This window comes from Paramormyrops kingsleyae, chromosome 4 (assembly GCF_048594095.1).
Source record: "Paramormyrops kingsleyae isolate MSU_618 chromosome 4, PKINGS_0.4, whole genome shotgun sequence".
NCBI classification, from domain to species: Eukaryota; Metazoa; Chordata; class Actinopteri; order Osteoglossiformes; family Mormyridae; genus Paramormyrops; species Paramormyrops kingsleyae.
Genome location: NC_132800.1, coordinates 19,188,721 through 19,208,294, shown reverse-complemented (window position 1 = coordinate 19,208,294; position 19,574 = coordinate 19,188,721). Strand labels below are relative to the sequence as shown.

Here is a 19,574-nt window from a genome sequence, read left to right as displayed (position 1 = left end):
GAAACCTAAATGATAGACACCAATACAAAGTGCCTCTGACTTGGCATCACATGAAAACGATTAAGGTTTTCACTGGGACTTGGATGAAATAAATGGCCCTTTTCCGCTCTTTCTTTCACAGTCCAGGAAGCGTTGGGTTGTTTTTGGCTGGCTCAGAAGTAAGCCTCTCTCAATCGTGTTTCAGACTCAGAAAGATGGAGGTTTAAGTTTTTTTTTTTTCCGGGAGGCAACAGAAGCCAAAACCTCTTAGTTCATCATTAACATGTGTGTGATCTTCAGGCCGGAGTCAGCATAAAGTTGAGGCTTGTTGTGGTTACTTGACTGGATGCACTTCACACCCTTCCATTGTTATGAGATGAACATTAAGGTTTCATGGCTTCATCTCTCACCCCTGAATGCCCTTAGTATCCTCGGGCTTGTCTGCACAGTAACGGAGAACTCAAAAGGGCCCATCTGTTTTTGTCAGTTGTACAGGATCCAGGAGCATGCATTGGAAAACCGAATATGATAGATCCTTTGGAACCTGTCAACTGCTTTTTTTTTCTGAACACGAAATAGTTTAGCCTCCATCTGCACCAACTCAGCCACAGACCATGTCAAATTCAAAGGGCCGCTGTAACACTGATGCCCCCCCCCCCCCCCCCCGTCCCTTCTGCCACCCCCTCTTGCCTTAGGAAAAACAATCACCTGCTATGGGATTCAGAGAGAAGCCTGATCAGGACCAGAACATGGTTGTCTACTGGAGCAGTCAGAAACAATATTATCTGCAAAAATGAGCATGACCAGTACAAGGTCATGCAGGAAGACAGACCAGAAGCAGTACAATACCATGTACCTAAACGAAAAGGACCAGGACAAAGCCAATGGAAGAGTGCAAATATGAACATCTTGGGTTGGCAGATAGCTAGAGGGAAAAAAGTAAGTAAATTCTCTGCTTGAATATTCCCAAGCTTTATTTAAGATCAAGTTTTCTCCGCTCACGCTCAGTACAGACACCCAGACTGCGATGGCTGATCCAGCCCTCAGGACCATGATCCAACACACCTTTTCCTGGATCTGATTACCATACTGGCTAAGACTAGATTCACCGGCTTTCGTTTCCCTCCCTCCCTGCCAGTTTCGTCCACACCTTTCTTATCCTGGCCCCAAATAATGCTCCTGCTGCTGCTCCCAGTTCCCATTCCCATGTCTTGCAGATTTGGGCATGATGGCATTCTACTCAGCAATGTCTTATGGTGTTCCACAATAGGGGTTCCCAACCTTTTGATCTGTGGATCAGTCTATGTCGGTACCAGGGGATCAACTGGCGAATGTAAAGGGCTCATAAAAAATTGAAAACATATAGACTATTTTTGGAAATTAACCAACCCCTCCACAAATCCCCCCAATGAGTTCTGCGGCCCAGCAGAATCCCCCTTTAGAACAGGGGTGTGGATGCAGGTTTTTGGGATGGCCTCTCAATCAGCCAATAACAGTGGGTCCCCAGGACTGGAGTTGAGAACCACTGCTTTATTATTGGCTGATTTGATAGGCCATCACAAAAACCTGCACCCACACCGGATTCCGTGGAACAGGTTCGCCACCCCTGTTTTAGAATGAGTATAGTTTCATCAAGAGGGGGACGTCTTCAGAATTTTCTTCTCCAACCAGGAGGCCTCAGGGTCTGAATCTCGAAGGCATGACAAGGCCACCCAGACAACTTAGAAAAACCCAGACAAAGCATCTTTCTAAACTGATGATACATCCTGACCATGGACAGATACTTTGTTTTGGCGGCGCTGCACAACAACATGAATTAGCTTTCGGAATCTCATGTTCAGAGTGAAATAAAGAAACAGGGGTAGTTGCTGATTCTGCCTGCTTTTGGGGGATGGAGTAGGTTGTGTTTGCAAAACCCCTGATTGTATAGAGCTCCAAATTAGGCCCTTAGAAAAGTCCCAATGCAAACACCTCATTAACATACATTATGTTGCAACTGGTTTCCTTGTTACAGTGATTAAGCATTTTCTCACACACAATAAAAGAGTGGATATTTGTATCTGCAGTATGTTTAGCAAAACTGTAAATTAATATGTGTTTCCCTGTTATCCTTAATTACATACAGTAGCTATTGTCTTGTTATTTGCTAAACAGGCACTTTTCTCCAAAGCAGTGTTCCTTTGAGAATGCAGAGACAGCCGGTGTCTGGAGCAACTATGGGTTAAGGGTCTTGTTCAAGGGCCCAACGGTGACAACTCTGCTGACCACTGGATTTGAACCTGTGACCTTCCGATCACAGCATCCAAGCCCACTGAGCCATATACCACTCTGAAACATGTTGGGATGATCGACTGTGTGGCCTAGATTACATTAGGGAATCCTCCATTTGAGCAACTATGTCATAAAGCACATTGCACATTGGCAGACTATATGTCATATGACACACCTGGGGGAACACTTGTCATAAAACACATTGTGCATTGGTAGATCGCGTGTCATGTGACTTGGAGGTTCAGGCATTATGTGGTACACAGGACTTCTTGGCTTCTTGCATTTGGTCCAGCAGCCAAGCTTTTCCCTGTCAGAGCCAGTCCTTTCAAGGCCTGCCAAGATGAAATCAAGTAATGGGTTCAGGCTCACTGCCCTGAAATCTTAATATATTTTTTAAAAAAAGCTCTCCAGAAAGTGGAAAACAAAGCCTTCTATAATCTCAAGCCATATCGTACTTTTGTGTTAATGGTTCTTTGCATGTCACCCTGTCATATCGATGAAATAACATGTTTGGGATGAGTCCCATGACTGAGTTCCCTCATCCAGGGCAGATTGTGAAACTCATTAATCAGTAACTACAAAATAATTAAGCTATCAAGTTCTGAAGGCAGTGTCCGGCATTGAGTGCCTTGATAAAATTGGCTTTGCAGCTACCTGGTTTAGTTTTGCTCCTAATGTACTCTTAGCAGTTGGGAGGGTGGATAACAATCATTGCCAACAAGCCCAGGCATCTCTGAAAATGGATACTGGAGCATAATTTGGGGGTGTGGTAAAAGACTTAAGCTGGAACACAACTCGGTAAAACCCATTCCCACACACCTGTATCATATCAAGGCATCGGTCATTTATGTCTAGGGGGAGGCCGGCTTTAATCTTCCTCAGTTGGGGGGGACAGAACATTCAGGACGGCATGTACAGTGTGACAGGTGATGGGTTTCCTATCCAGGGCCAGTGACAGGAGCTGGATTCAATCTAACCAGACATGTCTGTATGGTTTAGCGAAGCGCTAATGCTAATAATGGGGTCCACAGTCTCTTGGGCTGTCTCACTAGCTCTCCACCAAACTCTACTCCCATCCTCAGGAACAAGGCATCGTAACCTTTTCCTCCAAAATAGCACTTCCTGTCCCACATCCACCTCTCGCCCTCGCTTCCTTCAATGCTGCGGTTCCTCTTTGATTCCCCACCCTTCGCCTAACCCCGCCGGGGTCACTTCTGACCCCTGTATCACCGCCCTCGTTTCATCCATCCCCTCCCTTCACCCCCAACACACGCACCATAGATCTTCACAATCTCCCATGCCAAACAGGAAACCATTATATATCATCTTTGTGGCCACGCTGGGGTCTTGTCCTTTTTATTACCCATTGCGGATACGTCTGGTCCCTGGGAAAATGAGACGTGAGGTACGCGAAGTAAAACACACAATGCGTTCCTTCATTTTTAACTGGAAGTACAGTAACGAGAGAACCTCGGCCCAGTCCTTTTTACGACAGCTTTCGGTTTGGTGTTTCAAATGAAATGTTTATAGGAGGCTTTAAACATGTAGCACAGAAACGCTGCTGGGAGTTACTTCAGGTTTGTGGTTGCCTGATGTTTGCCACTCAGTACTTGGGTCTGATGGGAAGGATACTGATGCAAATTACTTATTAGGTATCTATACATTATTTATATTATATTACAGCATTTCAGAATGAAGCGCTGCTCAAGGGGGTGGAGTGCTATACTGAAGGGAAAACTGTTGAGCTTTTTAACTTTTTCCGGTAAACATATGAAGACGTGAATGCAGATGGAGGAGCGGAAAATGGGGACGCTAATGGGGAAATGCTAAGCTAAATGCTAACCGTTGCGAGTTTTTCAACTCGGTCGACGGCGCTGGGTCAATACTAATAATAAAATAACATAGTACAAGCTGCCAGACATATCGACTGCCACCCAGGCATTCTCTGTGAGGTCCAGGGTTCGAGCCTGATTACCTTCACAAGTGGCTTGCAATGCCTACATCTGCAAATTCCCCAACAGTCACAGGCAAAAATTTTGGCTTCCTCTTTAGTGAAATATCTTGGCAGATGGATCCTCGTTGTTTCCCCATTGTTTTTTTTTTTACCTATTAATTCATTGAAATCTTGTGACAGGGAGATCTGGCCAAAGTATTCGGCCATAATCGCTTTTCAATCGGGCAAGCAGCAGGACGCCGATAGGTGGAGGACCCCCACGTGGCCACTGGGTTATCTCAGGTCGCCCATAGACGGCACCCATGCTGGGACTCCCGCACGCCACATTCCTCCATTCCCACGGTGCCTGCAACGGAACCGGGCCGAGCTTGGAGGGATTCTGTGTGGTTAACGAGCTAAACACATCAGCCCCCCCCCCCCCCCCCCCCCCCCCACCACATCTGCCCAACCACAGGCACCTCCCAGCCAGATACGTCCTGCTCGAACTTTGAGGCACGTACCCTGGTCTGGGTCAGCTGTGATAGAGACCCACCCCAGAACCTGGCCAGAAGGTACCTGGCTGGTGTGTTCATGGGGCCAGAAGCAGCCAATCAGAACAAAGGAAGACTTTTTGACAGCTTGAAGACTAGATTTCTAAACTATTCTTATTTTATTACTTATCCAAGTCATGTGAGCATGGAAAACACAGAGCTCTCTGGGAAGGATGCCAGTCCGTCGGCAATTTGGAGACCCTAATTCACCTAACCTTGTGTTTTTGGACGACGGGCCGAAACTGGAGTATCTGGGGCAAACCCACACAAACACGGGGAAAATATGCAAACTCAACACATAGAGCTGAAGGGGAAATTCGAACCCACAGCCTCAGAGGTACAAGGCCACAGTGCTACTCAGTTCACCACTGACTTTATTACACAGGTATATTTATCCAAGAGGGTCTATAACTGACTGCATGCCATCGACAGCCTGGGAGTAATGTTTAGAAAATGGGAATAAATGTACAGTGGAGATCGACAGATCCTAGCACAGAATGCAAATGGGACTGAAATGTAATTGGTCGATGAGCAGTGTGCCTTGCATTCCTCTCCTATCAGAGCCGATAACAAAACCTTAAGCTCTGGTGAAGCAGGAGCACAGGGAATCTAAGCAGGCATTCTGCAGCAGGATGAGGCACACAAATTTTCACAGAAAATGGGGGGTTGGGGGTTACTGTTGGTTAAGGACACAGAAAAGCTCTTCACAGAGTGCAAAAGTTCTGGTTTCTTTAAGGTGCGTGGAGACATTACATGGATGTATAAAGGGGCGGGAACACAGGGACACTATCCCACAGCTGAATGCTGATTGGGCCCTGAAGTGCCCCTTCCCCTGTCATTCACAGATTCAAAACATATCATTTGGCTCATGATTTGCTTGGCCCTGCTGTATGAATTATGGTCCCTCTTATGCCACCCACCTGCTGGGATGTTAAAATCACTCTATAACCAAACTGATGAATGACTGATGAAGATGCTTAAAACAAAGAAACTCACTCCACCATTTGCCCACCTCGATCCATCTAGAGCAGGGGTGCCCAACTCCAGTCCTGGGGGGCCAGAGCCCTGCATATTTTTGGGTTTCCCATCATTTAACACACCTGATTCAACTCCTAGTGCTAATAACCAAACAGCACTTGAGAAGAATCATTTGTGGTGGAACAGGAAAAGAACTAAGCTACACAGGGGTCCGGCCCCCCTGACCTAGAGCTTCCTATCCAACCATGTTCAGTAACGACTTACCCAGTACTGGGTTCTGGAGAGCCTGCAGCCTCTCCTGGAATGCACAGGCCATACGGCGGACATATTCCCCCTAAACTTCCAGACTAAATGTTGCACAACTTTACAGTATAGAGGTCTTGCCAAAAAAACGAAAAATGTAATGATAATTTGATGCAGACAGAAGGTGGTCATCATAACAAGGCACATTCCAGATCGCAAAAACCCTATGTTTCCATACCTCAGGGAAAAAAAAACCAATCCCACCATGAAGGTGAAGCCCAATCAGCCTCATCAGCCAATCAAAATGAAGCATCAGGGCAATGACGCTATTCAGCCCTCCCACTCCCCTACTCTCACACCTGAAGTACTGAATTCAGAGCACCAGAGGAAGAAAAAGGTAATTGGCACCGTCTTGGAGGGAAGGAACTGAAAACAAAACACAAGGGGGGGGGGGTAGGATGAGGGTGCCCAGCCCGCCTGGGAGACCCCGTCAGGATTGCGGCAGCATTAGATCTGCCCCTTCTCGCATTTCACTGACTATCACTGGGCCGCCAGTGTGCCATGCTGTCTGAACCGAGAGGGCCACTGGATCTGTCCCCGGGTTCTGCTGACACAGCTGGGCTCGAGCACAGTACCAGGGTGGAGAAAGCATAACAGGGCCAGGAAACAGACCAGCTTACTCAGACTTTCGTGCTTTCTCTGACCCAGATGTTGCAAGAACAGCAACAAAAAAAGAAAACTAAAAACCTCAGTCCTTGAGAAATGTAAGGAATATTCTATCATTACAGCTTTATACATCCATAATACCAACAGAAATACATCCATAATACCTTTAATGCCATGGTGGCATTAATTAAAACCATAGGCACAGTAATCTCGGTAAATGACCTCACAGGAACGAATGGCAGTGCCTAAATATTTCAGCATCCAATCAGAGCTGAGTGTTTTTCCACCCATTTTACACAAGTGATAAGGCATTACTGTCCTGGCTGTCAGGAAGCACTACTAGTAAAATGCAGGATATGGGGTTGATGACCTGGCCCCTACGAGTCAGAGGTGAAAGGGCAAGGGGCAGACTGGCAGTGCGAGCCTTGCCCCCCCCTCCGAAGACACATATCCGTCCCTCATACTCCAGGGCTGCTGTACAAGCAGGAAGATGTTTTATTTTCCTTTATAAATGAGAACCTCTCTGTCAGAAAAAGATAAATATGCAAAAAAAACGGGGGGGGGGGGAGGAGGAGGCCGGTGGTGAAGGTGTGGGCTTTGCTAGCTGTCCTCTGGCAGCAAAGATGATGAGAAAACCATATAACCCCCACCCTCCCCACCAGCTTCCCACGTCAGCCTCAGAGACTGTTGTGCTTATGCTAAACCGCTGGATTTCAAATGCCTCACCTCCCCCCCACCCACACACACACACACACACACACATTCCTGGAGTGCCCCCCCCCCCAACCCACCACGTGTGCTAGGGATCACAGCTGGTTTCTCAGAAGGATGAAATGCAGGATGTTGTTTTCTGTAGCACAGTCGTGGTTTCATGGGACATTTTTCACTCTTTTGTTTTTGCTTATATTTGGATTTCAGGCCAAGCTTAAAGGTGTGAGGTAACGTCTAGTTCAACCTGAACCGAACAGAGACACCTTCTCCTGATGTGAGTCCACCCCGGGGGCCTCTGGAACACAGAATACAGGTTGTTGATCCCATGTAACGCGAGCCAGGGAAAGCAGCCTGGACACAGGAAGCGGTCACAGTGAGGTCAGACACCAGTGTGGTTCAGATTCATTGATAATGAGGTTGGCAGCCATCTTGCTTCAGCCAGCCAGGGATAGGGCTGCACGATATTGGGAAAAAAATCACATTGCAATATTTATTCTTTCTGCGACATATATTGCGCTATTAGGATTAGTTCAATAGCTCTATTGGTATAATTAATCATTCTAGAAAGACTGAGCTGATTTTGCCCAAATATAATGGTAATGATAACTTGCTATCACAGTACTAAACAGAGCATGAGCATTAAACTAAGGAAGCTCATCGCATATGGGAGTTAACACGAGTGACAAAATAGTGCTGGGTTAAATGGTTAGCGCTGGGATCGAGTTGGTGGTTCGTTCTGTGATCGACATGTTTGTTAGCTGCGCGTGCAAAGCTGAGTGTCGGCTCTGTATCCAAAAACCTTTAAATTAACCTAAATAATATGACAGACTTTTGCGGATTGATTAAGAATAAGAACAGTGTGACATTTGTTAGTTTAGCAAAAACACCAAAAGCGTTGTCCACGCCGCTTAATTTAATTTGCGTTACTTAACACCGCATGTCCTGCGATGTGACTACTGCACGTGCGTACATCGCGATGACGATGCCGAAACGATATATCGTGCAGCCCTAGCCAGGGATCAGATCTTTCTTTAGGTGGTCTTCTCTAACTTTCAACCCAACTTTCACCTTCCTTCACAGTAAGAATAACACCTTGTCCTCCATCCTTCCAGGTTAAGTTAATCAGGACAAACTAAATGATGTAGGTGTAATTATAGCACCCACGTCTACTAATCAGGGTTGGGACCATTTTGGAATGCATTTATCAATTCCAATCCAAATCAAGAAATGGGACAGGAGATGGGATTGGAAAAAAAATATGGCGAACAGAATTGGAATTGATTTCGAATTTCAGGGAGATTTCAATTCCACTCCAGTTCTATTTCCTGATTTGGACTTGAATTGATGAATGCATTCCGGAATGGGCCCAACCTTGCTCTTCATCCAGCATATCACACCTCCCACCTCAAATATAGAAAATACTACTGTTCCCACACATTTAATCACAACTCCAACTGCAGAGTGAGACAGAATTCACAAGTTATGGACACACAAAGGGTTTAAGACCTCATCAATGCACGTCCTGCGATGTGACTTTGGAAAAGACTGAGCTCAAGTTTACCGTCAGCTGACTGTGTTAACCTCCAAGCCCCCACACTCAATTCACCGAGGCATGTTCGGGGCCATTGGGGTGACAGGGTAAACAAATTGAACTGTTTCTAAGAAAAAAGATCAACAGAAATTGAATCTGACATAGCGGGTGGTCTTGGCCTGTTGAGTTTGACTTCAACTTATTCCCTAAATTAACATTTTGCGTCCCGCTAACTGATTGGCTAATGAGATATCTGTGATAATAAACCCATCAGAAAAGAACGCCTCTGTTGACTGGATGCCAGGGAGCATCCCCGGCTACTCCAGCAGTCTGTAATTAGCATTGGTTGCCTGTATTGTTGTCTGTCTCTGAGACCTTGGCTTATCCAGATGGCTAAAGTAACATGGGCCGGCTTCTGTCATGTGCAATATAACATGTTTAAAACATTTCCAAATGGTTTACAAGAAGCTCGATTTACAAATATAGCAGGCTGCTGACTTTGGTTTCTGTTTAGGACGTTATTGTATAATTGATAATAGATGACTCGCTCAAAGCCATGTCAACACGGATTTGAGGGTCATATTGGTGATGGCTTAAGATACAAAGAAACTTCCCATTCTATTCATAGACGCGACATATTTTACTCAAGCCTCCTTGAAGAACATCCATACTGTCATCATCCTTGAGTGATGCCTGCTTGCCCATAATCTCAGACTCTGACATAACTTGTCCCTTCATACAGGTCTGGAGAAGAACATATTTAACTAAAACCACACACCACATTCAGCCTCTCTGGATGGCTGCCCTTCCAAGTTAGTCCGTCATCAGTGGAAGGGAGTGGTAGAATTCAATGTTTTCTCCCGTAGGAGAAAAAGAAACACAGAACCTCAGCCACTTGGCTGAGGCTGCACCCCTCATCCCCGATTCACGTCAAAAGAATCGGGCGGGGGTGCCCCGACTCTGTGGATGTCTCGTGGCTTGAGATCTAGTCGCGGCTCAAAACAATAAACAGGATGCAGCTCCATTCCTACCCCTCGATGAACCAGATTAGGTTTTAGAGCATTTGGGGGGCTATCAGTTTTAGATCTATCAGCCTTCAATACAAACTTCAAACAACAAAACTTACTGCTGTTATACACATCCTTCCCATCTCCTGGCTCCTCAACAACATCCTCACCAGAACCCATGCTTGATGGCTAATCACAGAACTTTTTGGAGACCCCCAGAGGGGTTCTGCACATAATATTCCACAACAACACTGGTACAATGGACCTCCCCCTTCCCAATGGACCACCCTTGCCTTGGATCACGTGCCGCCAATCTCAAGCACTCCAAAGCCAGAGACGCCACACCATACAAAGACGAAAGACCAACAGACGAAAACGGGAACAGAACCAAGGGGGGGCAGCGTCTCTGACAGTCCAAAGGAGCAGCTCTCACACAGGCTGACTACAACTTCAACTTGTTTACCTTTCCCTAGAACATCAACCTTCTCTTACTTGTAGTTGTGGATCCTGTATTGCGAAATCACCCTCAACCCCTAATTCTAGGAGCACATGGTAACGTTCAGAAGATACTGCGTGACCATCACTTCTTCAAATCCCAAAATGAAAGTACTGTGAAATCCCTCCCCCTGCCACTTGCTATTTGTATGATGTGCCATGGAACCGGGGAATGTTATCTCATGCAACTTTACCTGCATATGGACAGTAAGACCACAAAGACCACATGACTTGACTTGAATGGAACAGGACTCCCTTTACTGGGCATGGGGTGTCCTATAGGACCCAGCACTCAAACTTGCAGTAAAATGACTGTACAGCTATCAGTAGTGAATGGTGGTGATACAACAGTAGAGAGTGGAGGTTACTCACCGAACCTCTTGTATCCGAAGGACTGCACCTCCTCGTCATCAGTGAAGTCGTCTGCAGGCACAAGCCGAAGAGAGATTATTACTCTTTGTAGAAAACATTAATCATTCAGATGTGTATTTCCCAAAAGATTCCATTAACAACTTACACAATTGGACCTATTCAGGTGCATGGTTCCAACTAAATAAGTTGCTAAGGTAGTTAAAAACTATGGCTTTTGAAAACACACCTTTGGATAGCTGGGGTGATATCACTAAATTTGCTGAAGAAAGTTAAGGTTGATTGTTACCATGTAATGAGCTTCCAAGAAGGGCCCCAAAAACTAGGATGAAACAAACAGTCATCCACTGACTTACGTCCTACTGAGAAATGTCCAATCATATTCACATCCAGGGTCCCATAAAAGCCTTCATATTATTTATCAAGATGTCTGAAGCAGAATTAGTGAATGTTAATGCATATATTTTACCATGTGTGGGGCATGTGGCAAGAACCAAAACAAACCGAGTGCGTTTCCAGATATGTAATTGTAAGCAGTACATATCTAACTTATTCCACTGTGAGTATATACAGTGGCAAGAAAAAGTATGTGAACCTTTTGGAATTTCATGGTTTCCTGCATTAATTTGCCATAAAATGTGATCTGATCTTCGTCTAAGTCAAAGGTATAAACAAATATAATGTGGATATAATAATAACAACACAAAAACTTCTGATCTTTCATGTCTTTATTGAGAACAACAATAAAAAACTCATAGTGCTACTGGGAAAAATAAGTGAACCCTTTGAATTAATGACTGGTTGACCCTCCACCCCCCCCCCCCCCCGGCAGCAATAACCTCAACCAGGCGCTTCCTGTAGCTGTGGATCAGACCTGCACATCGTTCAGTAGGAATTTTGGCCCATTCTTCCTGGCAGAACTGCTTTAGCTCTGTCACATTCTTCGGACGTCTCCTGTGTATGACTCTCTTCAAGTCATTCCATAGCATCTCTGTTGGCTTGAGGTCTGGGCTCTGACTTGGCCACTGCTAAAGGCGGATTTTCTGAAGCCATTCTGTTGTGGACTTGCTCCAGTGTTTTGGGTCATTATCCTGTTGCATCACCCAACTTCTTCAGAGTGTCAGCTGAGGTACAGTCATTCTCACATTATCCTGAGGAATTTTTTTTGATAAACTTGGGAATTCATCTTCCCCTCAATGATTGCAAGCTGTCCAGGCCCTGATGCAGCAGAGCAGGCCCAGATCATGATGCTTCCTCCACCATACTTTACGGTTGGGATGATGATTTCATGGTGACATGCAGTGCCCGTTTTACGCCAGATGTAGTGCTGTGTGTTCATTCCAAATAGTTCATAGAACTGGCAGTTCTTAGTTTCAACAGTCCACAAAACATTTTGCCAGTACTGCTATTGAGTGTCAATGTGCTCTTTCGCAAACTTCAGGCGTGCAGCAATGTTCTCGTTAGTAAGTAGCGGCTTCCTTCGTGGTGTCCTGCCACAGACACCCTTCTGGTTCAATGTTTCACAGGCTGTAGACTCATGAACACAGATGTTAGCCAGTTCCAATAACTCGGGGTTCTTTCTTTACCTCATTGATGAGTCTTCGTCATGCTCTTAGGGTCATCTTGACTGGCCGCCCACTTCTTGGTAGAGTAGCCACAGTCCCAAAGTGTCTCCATTTGTAGATCGTTTGCCTAACTGTAGACTGGTGAATTTCTAAAGTCTTTGAAATCACCTCGTAACCCTTTACAGTTTTATGTAAATCAACAATTCTTGATCATAGATCCTCTGAAAGCTCTTTTTGGTGAGGCATGGCTCACATAAGCGTATTCTTCTTGTGTGGAGCAAACTCAAAAAGTTTGAGTGGTTTTTATCAGTCAAAGTAGCTCTAGTCCGCACCTCCAAACTAATTTTCTTAACAAGACTCCAGGTACAGTATGCTCACACTTGACTCCAATTAGCTTTTTTGAGGTCAAGGGTTCATTTACTTTTTCCACTAGCACTATGATTTGTTTATGGTTGTTCTCAATAAAGACATGAAAGATCAGATTTTTTGTGTTGTTATTATACCCACATTATATTTGTCAATACCCTTGACTTAGATGAAGATCAGATCACATTTTATGGCAAATTAATGCAGGAAACCATGAAATTCCAAATAGTTCACATACTTTTTCTTGCCACTGTACATATGAACATAAGAAATTTACAAACGAGAGGAGGCCATTTGGCTCATCAAGCTCATTTGGGGAGAACTTACCTAATAACTCAGAGTTGTTAAAATCTTATCTAGCTCTGATTTAAAGGAACCCCGGGTTTTAGCTTGCGCTACACTAACAGGAAGACTATTCCATACTCTAACTACACGCTGTATAAAAAAAGTGCTTTCTCAAATTCATTTTAAAATGTTCTCCCGCTAATTTCCACCTATGGCCACAAGTTCTAGTATTTAAACTAATATTGACAGCAATGATAAAATAGGTACTTTTATTGTCATGTGCTTTTTTTCTATTTACTGTAACTAGGAAAAAAAACACAAAGTACTGTATCAAATCTTATATTATATCTTATATTGTACAGTATATTTGACATCTCCACTTATAAAGCTCGAGATACGTCCACACTGCCTTTTACCCTCACTTTCAGAACGTAACCCGGATCTAAGTCCATGAATGCCTGTATACCAAAGGGAGCAAAATCATCAAATTAAAGCTTTCAATCAAATTGCAGTCAATAATACTATTATCAAACTAGATTAAATTACAAATGACAAAAATTGCAACAAGCTTGAATAATTGGTTCTAGCTTGTTTTGGTACATATAACTACAAATGATGGCAAAATCTAGATGATGGTGACCTTTTGAAGGAAAGTTTGGGGTCTGACCTCAGACTAGACGAAAGCGAGACCTTCAACCAAAGATATATGTAGGACAGGGTTGTGTAATGCTCTGCGGATGGACCTGAATGTGCACACAAACACAAAGCGCACATTCACCGCACTTAACGCTCAAAATATCCCCCAGCCCTCTCTCTGGACCCCTTTCCGGAAAAGCCTGCGGGGTCATTGAAAGGCGGTCACATGACCCACCGGCACTCCGAACGCGGCCCTTTTATGTGGTCCTGGGGGCTCATGGGAAAGTACGAGCATTGACTTCAGATGGCGAAGGCATCGCCATCGGCCACGACCGGGCTAAACAAATCAATCGCGTCTACTACTTTCCCAGGGTGGATGGGGCTGCCTTCTCCACCGGACCAGAAGGGGACACGCGGGAGATGAGCCAGAAGAACGAAAAAAAAAGTGGAAACGCTGGTATGGGAACTTAAAGGCGCAAAAGGCAGGGAAAGTAACTGAAAAGAAAACTGGACCCTTTGTGAGTTTTTTTTTCCCAAGACCATTATACCAGCACAACAATGGAAAGCAAAACAAGATGAAATATCTGGGGGTTTGTTTTTATTATTGGGGATTGTTTTCATTATTTTTGGCTTTCCAGCATCTATATTTCAAACCCTTGAGAGACTCTAGTGCGGAAGTAGCCTGTCCTTTGCTGGAACCTTGCAGAATCAAAGGCACTGCAGACACCCAAAAGATTTAGGATGTTAACTGTCACCCAGCTTTATAACTGGGGATGTTCACGGCGGTTTTTCCTGGCAGATATCACTGCCCTCCCGCCCCCCGCTAAAGTAACAAACACATCCTCGGCAAGCACAGGGAGGTTCATGCTACAGAAAAATCCATTCATGAATAAAACCTTCTCAGCAGAGCATGTAGGACCTCGAGCTGAAGTTACGGCACCTGTTTCAAAGTGGTGTTTCCATCACAACTTCACCTAATGCAATGCTGTCATCTTCAGAAGGTTCCCTCACACCATCATCCTGTGTCCTCGGTTCCCTGTTTTTATTGGTCACAGTGTCATTCCTTAGCTTCCTTATCTGATCAGTCTCTGGCATCATCCACCCTGCAGAGACGCAGGCAGACTGCGGGCCAACATTTGCATCCCCGGTCGAGAAACATCTGCTTCCACGATGGCCTTCTCGCCTCTCCAGACTGGCACTGCAAGTGTGCTGGAGCATTTGCACAACACTGGCAGTGTCGCACTGAAGTTGCGTGACACCATTGCTCTTTGTGATTCATTTTGGCACCATAAAACTTTTAAGAATGCCTGATTCGATCGACCATTCTGGCACAACCTGAGAGTATACAGAAAAAATATCTCACCAGAGACAGTAAATTATTGCCAGATATAATTCCCCCCCCATCACACAAAGGCAGATTTTTGCTGCTAAATCAAAAAAGGGGGGATTATGTAAGCATGAACCCCCATCTGAATCTGATTTCCAACGCCAACTGCATGACCAATAGCGGGGAGACCGAGATGGCTGCAAGACCATTATTTTCACTCGAGGCAACAAAAAAACAAATAACTACAGCAATGATGATCTCACTTAGTTTGCAAACCAAAAATAAAATCGGTAAATCAACGGCGACTTGAGCAAAGCTTCGGGCAGAGAAACTTTCACAAGCCAGGCTCTGTGAGTTCGACTCCTTGCCTGTGATCAGGATGTTGCTGGTTCAGATTCAGTGGTTGGCAGTGATGTCACTATTGGGTCCCTAAGCAAGGTCCTTAACCCCAATTACTCCACGGACTCGTTGATCCCGCTTTCTCAATTGCAAGTTGCTTTAGGTAAAAGCATCTGCTAAATAAATAAAGTTTAAAATAAATAAATAAATAAAAATTTCCGTGGGGATGACCGGCAAACATCAGGGTCAATTTCACCTTGAGATCAAGAGCACATAAAGTCACTACGCTGGGCAGGATATAAACTGCATTTTAGAAGTTTGTTTATCTTGCAGTTCATTCTGTCATTGTGTACATTTTGAAAAGTGGTAACTTGTGAGTGAATAGTTTGCCACAGATCTCCACAACATTCCCTCTTAGAAAAACAGACTTAAATTGTCTCTATACCGGGGCTGTGGTTCAAACATCATATTAAACTTCTTCAAAAATAAAAATTGCTTTACTTTATTACCCTTTAGCTAAAAGAGGATTAGATACAGTTCAAATCGCAGGAGAGGCTCTGTGGTAGCACTTTTGAGCAACATGAATTTGAATAAAATTGAGATATAAAACATAAAAATCTATGGATAACGCTTTGTGCATATAACAACTGATACTGATCCAGATTTCTCAGAATTTCATGTGTTGGTTTGGTGCACAAATATTGGGTCACCTTGGGGCTCAGTGGGCAATACCGTGCCCTGACACTTCCAGGGTTGGGGTGTGAGTCCCATCTCTGATGGGGGGTGGGCTATTAACACCACAGCGTGGGAGAATGGACATTCCCATGCTATCTTCAAAGAGCACCTTCAGATCTTCACTCTTCTATCCGCACTTCAGGAAGCGGACAGCCAGAAACAGACAATAGCTTAAGTAACAAGTATCTTATCTCAAAAAAAAGCTGGTTTCCCTTCCAAGGAGAATCTGGGGCATCACCGACTGTCCCTTCAAGCTGCCTATACAGTAGGTGTGTCCGCGGGTGTCTCTTCCAACTGAATCGAGGTGTGTCAGCTATCTGTAAGCTACATTACTGACTGCACCCCTCATACCAGTTCCTAGTGCAAATAAAACGATTCTGATGGCAGTCTAGAATAGAGAGGGCACAGCATCACACACACAAAATTAAGTTCCATAATTAGACATAAGTAGACAGGTTGTATGTTTGTTGTACCCCAGCATGATGCCCTATGCTGCTTGTGATAAACTCCAGCCCCCCCCCCCCACACACACACCTCCTATGCAGCCACTCAGATAAGCAGTTTGAATACAGGCAGGTAACTATTTGGATTATATTCAAAAGTAGTCATTTAAACAGCAAACTCTGTCTTCCTATACACCATTATCAAATGCATGGGATCCAATAAACATCTCTTATCTGGAAAAATACGTAATAGATACACAATCCCCTCCCCCCCACCCCCAATGCACAGCAAGAGAGAACCAGCGGATGCTTTACAGTGCAAAACAAACATTTATTACATTTCAGAACCATCAACTCCCAGATGTACTCATCTCCTGTGGCCTGGGGCCAATCAAACCTAACAGGAGAGCTTTCAGGCTACAGAGACGTCAGTTACGCTTACAGTATATTAATTCAGCGTTAAAGGTGTTCTTTGTTTTTCCTCCACCTCAACACGTGTGCAATGCCTACATCATTTTTAATGGTTCCTTTAAACCAGCAGCCCCAATACATCCCCCTGGGGCTCAACCTCCCCTACAAGGCCTTAAAAAGCTTTGTTGAGGGGGGGGCGCATCTTCTAATCTAAGATTCTAACCTGCAAGAAGTGCCTGTTCGGCCTGAAAGAAGAAAAGACTGGATAGGCCTCCGTGAGGAATGGTTCGTAAACCCTAATTACACAGCTCTGGGGAGATGGCGGACCGACAGGGATAGCATCACTGATAATGGCTTGCAGATGTGTCACGGGAGGTGTGTTTGTAGAAAGGGGGGGCAGGATTGTGGTGCAAGTGAGCCACGACGGTCACCTGATCCTTCATTAACCTACCTTAATATACCCCCCCCGAGTTCAATTCAAATAATCACCGTAGACCTCACAGGGAACCACGAGAACCGCTTAGGGGGGGTAACTAAACGTAGACTAAAGCGGAGAGCCAAGGCGTTTCAGGGAATAAAATGAGAGAGAAAGAAAAACAGCCGTTACCCACGCGAGATAGAATAACAAAGGAGAACCAAGACGTAAATACTTCTTTTTTAGTCTGGCAGATACATAAATAAAGCAGTAACTACAAGAAGAAGTGGCTACATCTGAACTGAATTAGCGTGCATTTATCATTATAACTAAGCGTGTTTTAATGCTGGGCTGAGAAAAAAAAGCTTACGCGAGCAAAAAATATGCCGTAGTTACAGCAGTAAAATTCCCAAAACTTTGAACGGCGATATTAGGCTAAATACTCATAAATAGCTGTATTTAATGATAAACAGCCGTCGCGGCGCAATCGTGATAAAGGACTGCAAAAAAAAAACTTTTGGCATTTTCCCTACTTACTGTCCGTTTCCATTTATCGATATTATCAGAATAAAAACGTGGAGACGTAAAAGCATTAGGCTACTTAAAAAGCAAGACTGGATGGTGACCTTATAGTGCAATGGTCACAGTGAAACGGTTCACAAGCTGACCATTCTTCTTATCCCATAAGAAAGCGAATCGTCGGGTTAACTGGCTCAAGCCTGCAATACAACCATCATATTGGTCAGTATTACCAAGACAAACCGGGTGTCCATCAAGGAGAGCGGCAGTGCAGGTATAGGACAGCGGGCACCAGCATGATCGGTGCACTGGAGACTTTGGAAAGCAGCTGTATAAGTATATACTACAAGGGATGAATTAAAGACAGTCCACTGTAAACCATTTACAGGTGTGGGATCACTTTGAGAAATAATCATCAGTTCCGAGCACATTGCAAGCGGACTGTATGGTGACGCATAATAAAGAAAACGCATGGCACTTTTTCTAAATACATACAGGGGACAGCGGATGGGAATAACAACGATCTATGGAATTTATAGTGTAAGACCATCGTGAAATAGTTTTTTCAGGTCCAAGCGATTTACGCCATTGGGGAAAAAAAAGTCGTACTTGTACCCTACATATACACATATTAAAAATAAGTAATGCTTTTTTAAAATTACGGAAATATGATCAAATCTCAGTTTGTGTTACTACAACCAGAATGGTACTGGATATGAGATGCGATATGTGCAAAAGTTTAACACGGCAATTTCACTTCCACGGGATAGTAATAGCATCCAGATACATTAATACACAAACAAAAATCAACTAACTGTGATGTGCAAATGCATTTTGTCTTCTGCTTAAAGTCGATTCCCTTGCATATTCTCTTTAATGGTCTTTCGGTGGGACGTACCTTTCATCGTGTTTGGTGAAGTTTCTCACAGCTGCTAAAGACCCGATTTGATGCCGATTCGTTTACCATTTGCCCAGAAAAACCCTTCTGGAGCAAATGTATGATGAAGGTGCGCAGATTAAGCAGGTCAGAAGAACTTCAGTCGTCCAAGTTCTGGAGGGGGATGTAGCGCCTTGTCAGATCTTCATCAGCAGCATCCTCTTAAAGAAATCCCATAGTTTAGAAACTTCTACAGCAATGAGCTTGCTGAATTCCCGAAAATGTGGATAACCATATCCCGGTTTGTCCTGCTCCAACAAGCCAATGGAAAAAAAGAAACGTGTTGATGTTTCTCCTTGCCTGCAAAAAACCACAAAAAAGTCAAAGGAGAAAGGAAGTCCCGAGTCTGGAGGTTTTTCTGCTGAACCACGTGTTTTCTACATCTGTCCGATTCTCCTCTCCGTTGCTTCTTAAAGGGGGGAAAAGGTGAGGAATCCAAAGAGCGCAAACCCCGGGACGCCAAGGAAAAGAGAGGCCGGAGATGAGATTAGATTACTGGGTCTGGACCCCTCCTACTTTGGGGATAAAAATCTGGGATTCATCAAAAACTTCATTTACGGGTTGTTGGGGAATTAGTGACCCGCACTGTCTCACATTAATACGAAAAATGAAACTGAAAAAATCTTAAATAAAACACGCGAGACACAATAGATTTGTTTGTTATAAAAAAGTAAAAAACATCGTAGCCCTATAAGTGTCCTTGACATTTTAAGACGGCAATTTTATTTCTCATATTAAGCATTACCCCACGTTTACTTGTTAGAATTAACTAGTAAAACTAAAAGATTCCTCTTCTTATTAAATGCAAGAGCACTGTGAAATTCTTATTCTTCATACTTAAAATTCTAATTTATCATTACCC

General features: G+C 44.2%; 1 protein-coding gene across 1 annotated transcript in view; it reads right to left on the bottom strand.

The window, feature by feature from the left end:
- The window catches only part of colec12 (collectin sub-family member 12), a 48,262-nt gene extending 29,068 nt beyond the window's left edge, over positions 1–19,194 (bottom strand). Inside the window, exons 1-2 of the mRNA XM_023793400.2 lie at positions 18,674–19,194; positions 10,738–10,788 (exon numbers count right to left, since the gene is read on the bottom strand). Of these exons, the coding sequence (XP_023649168.2) occupies positions 10,738–10,788; positions 18,674–18,680 (58 nt within the window). The 5' untranslated portion in view covers positions 18,681–19,194. The remainder of the gene's footprint in view (positions 1–10,737; positions 10,789–18,673) is intronic.
- Between the last annotated feature and the right edge of the window lie 380 nt (positions 19,195–19,574).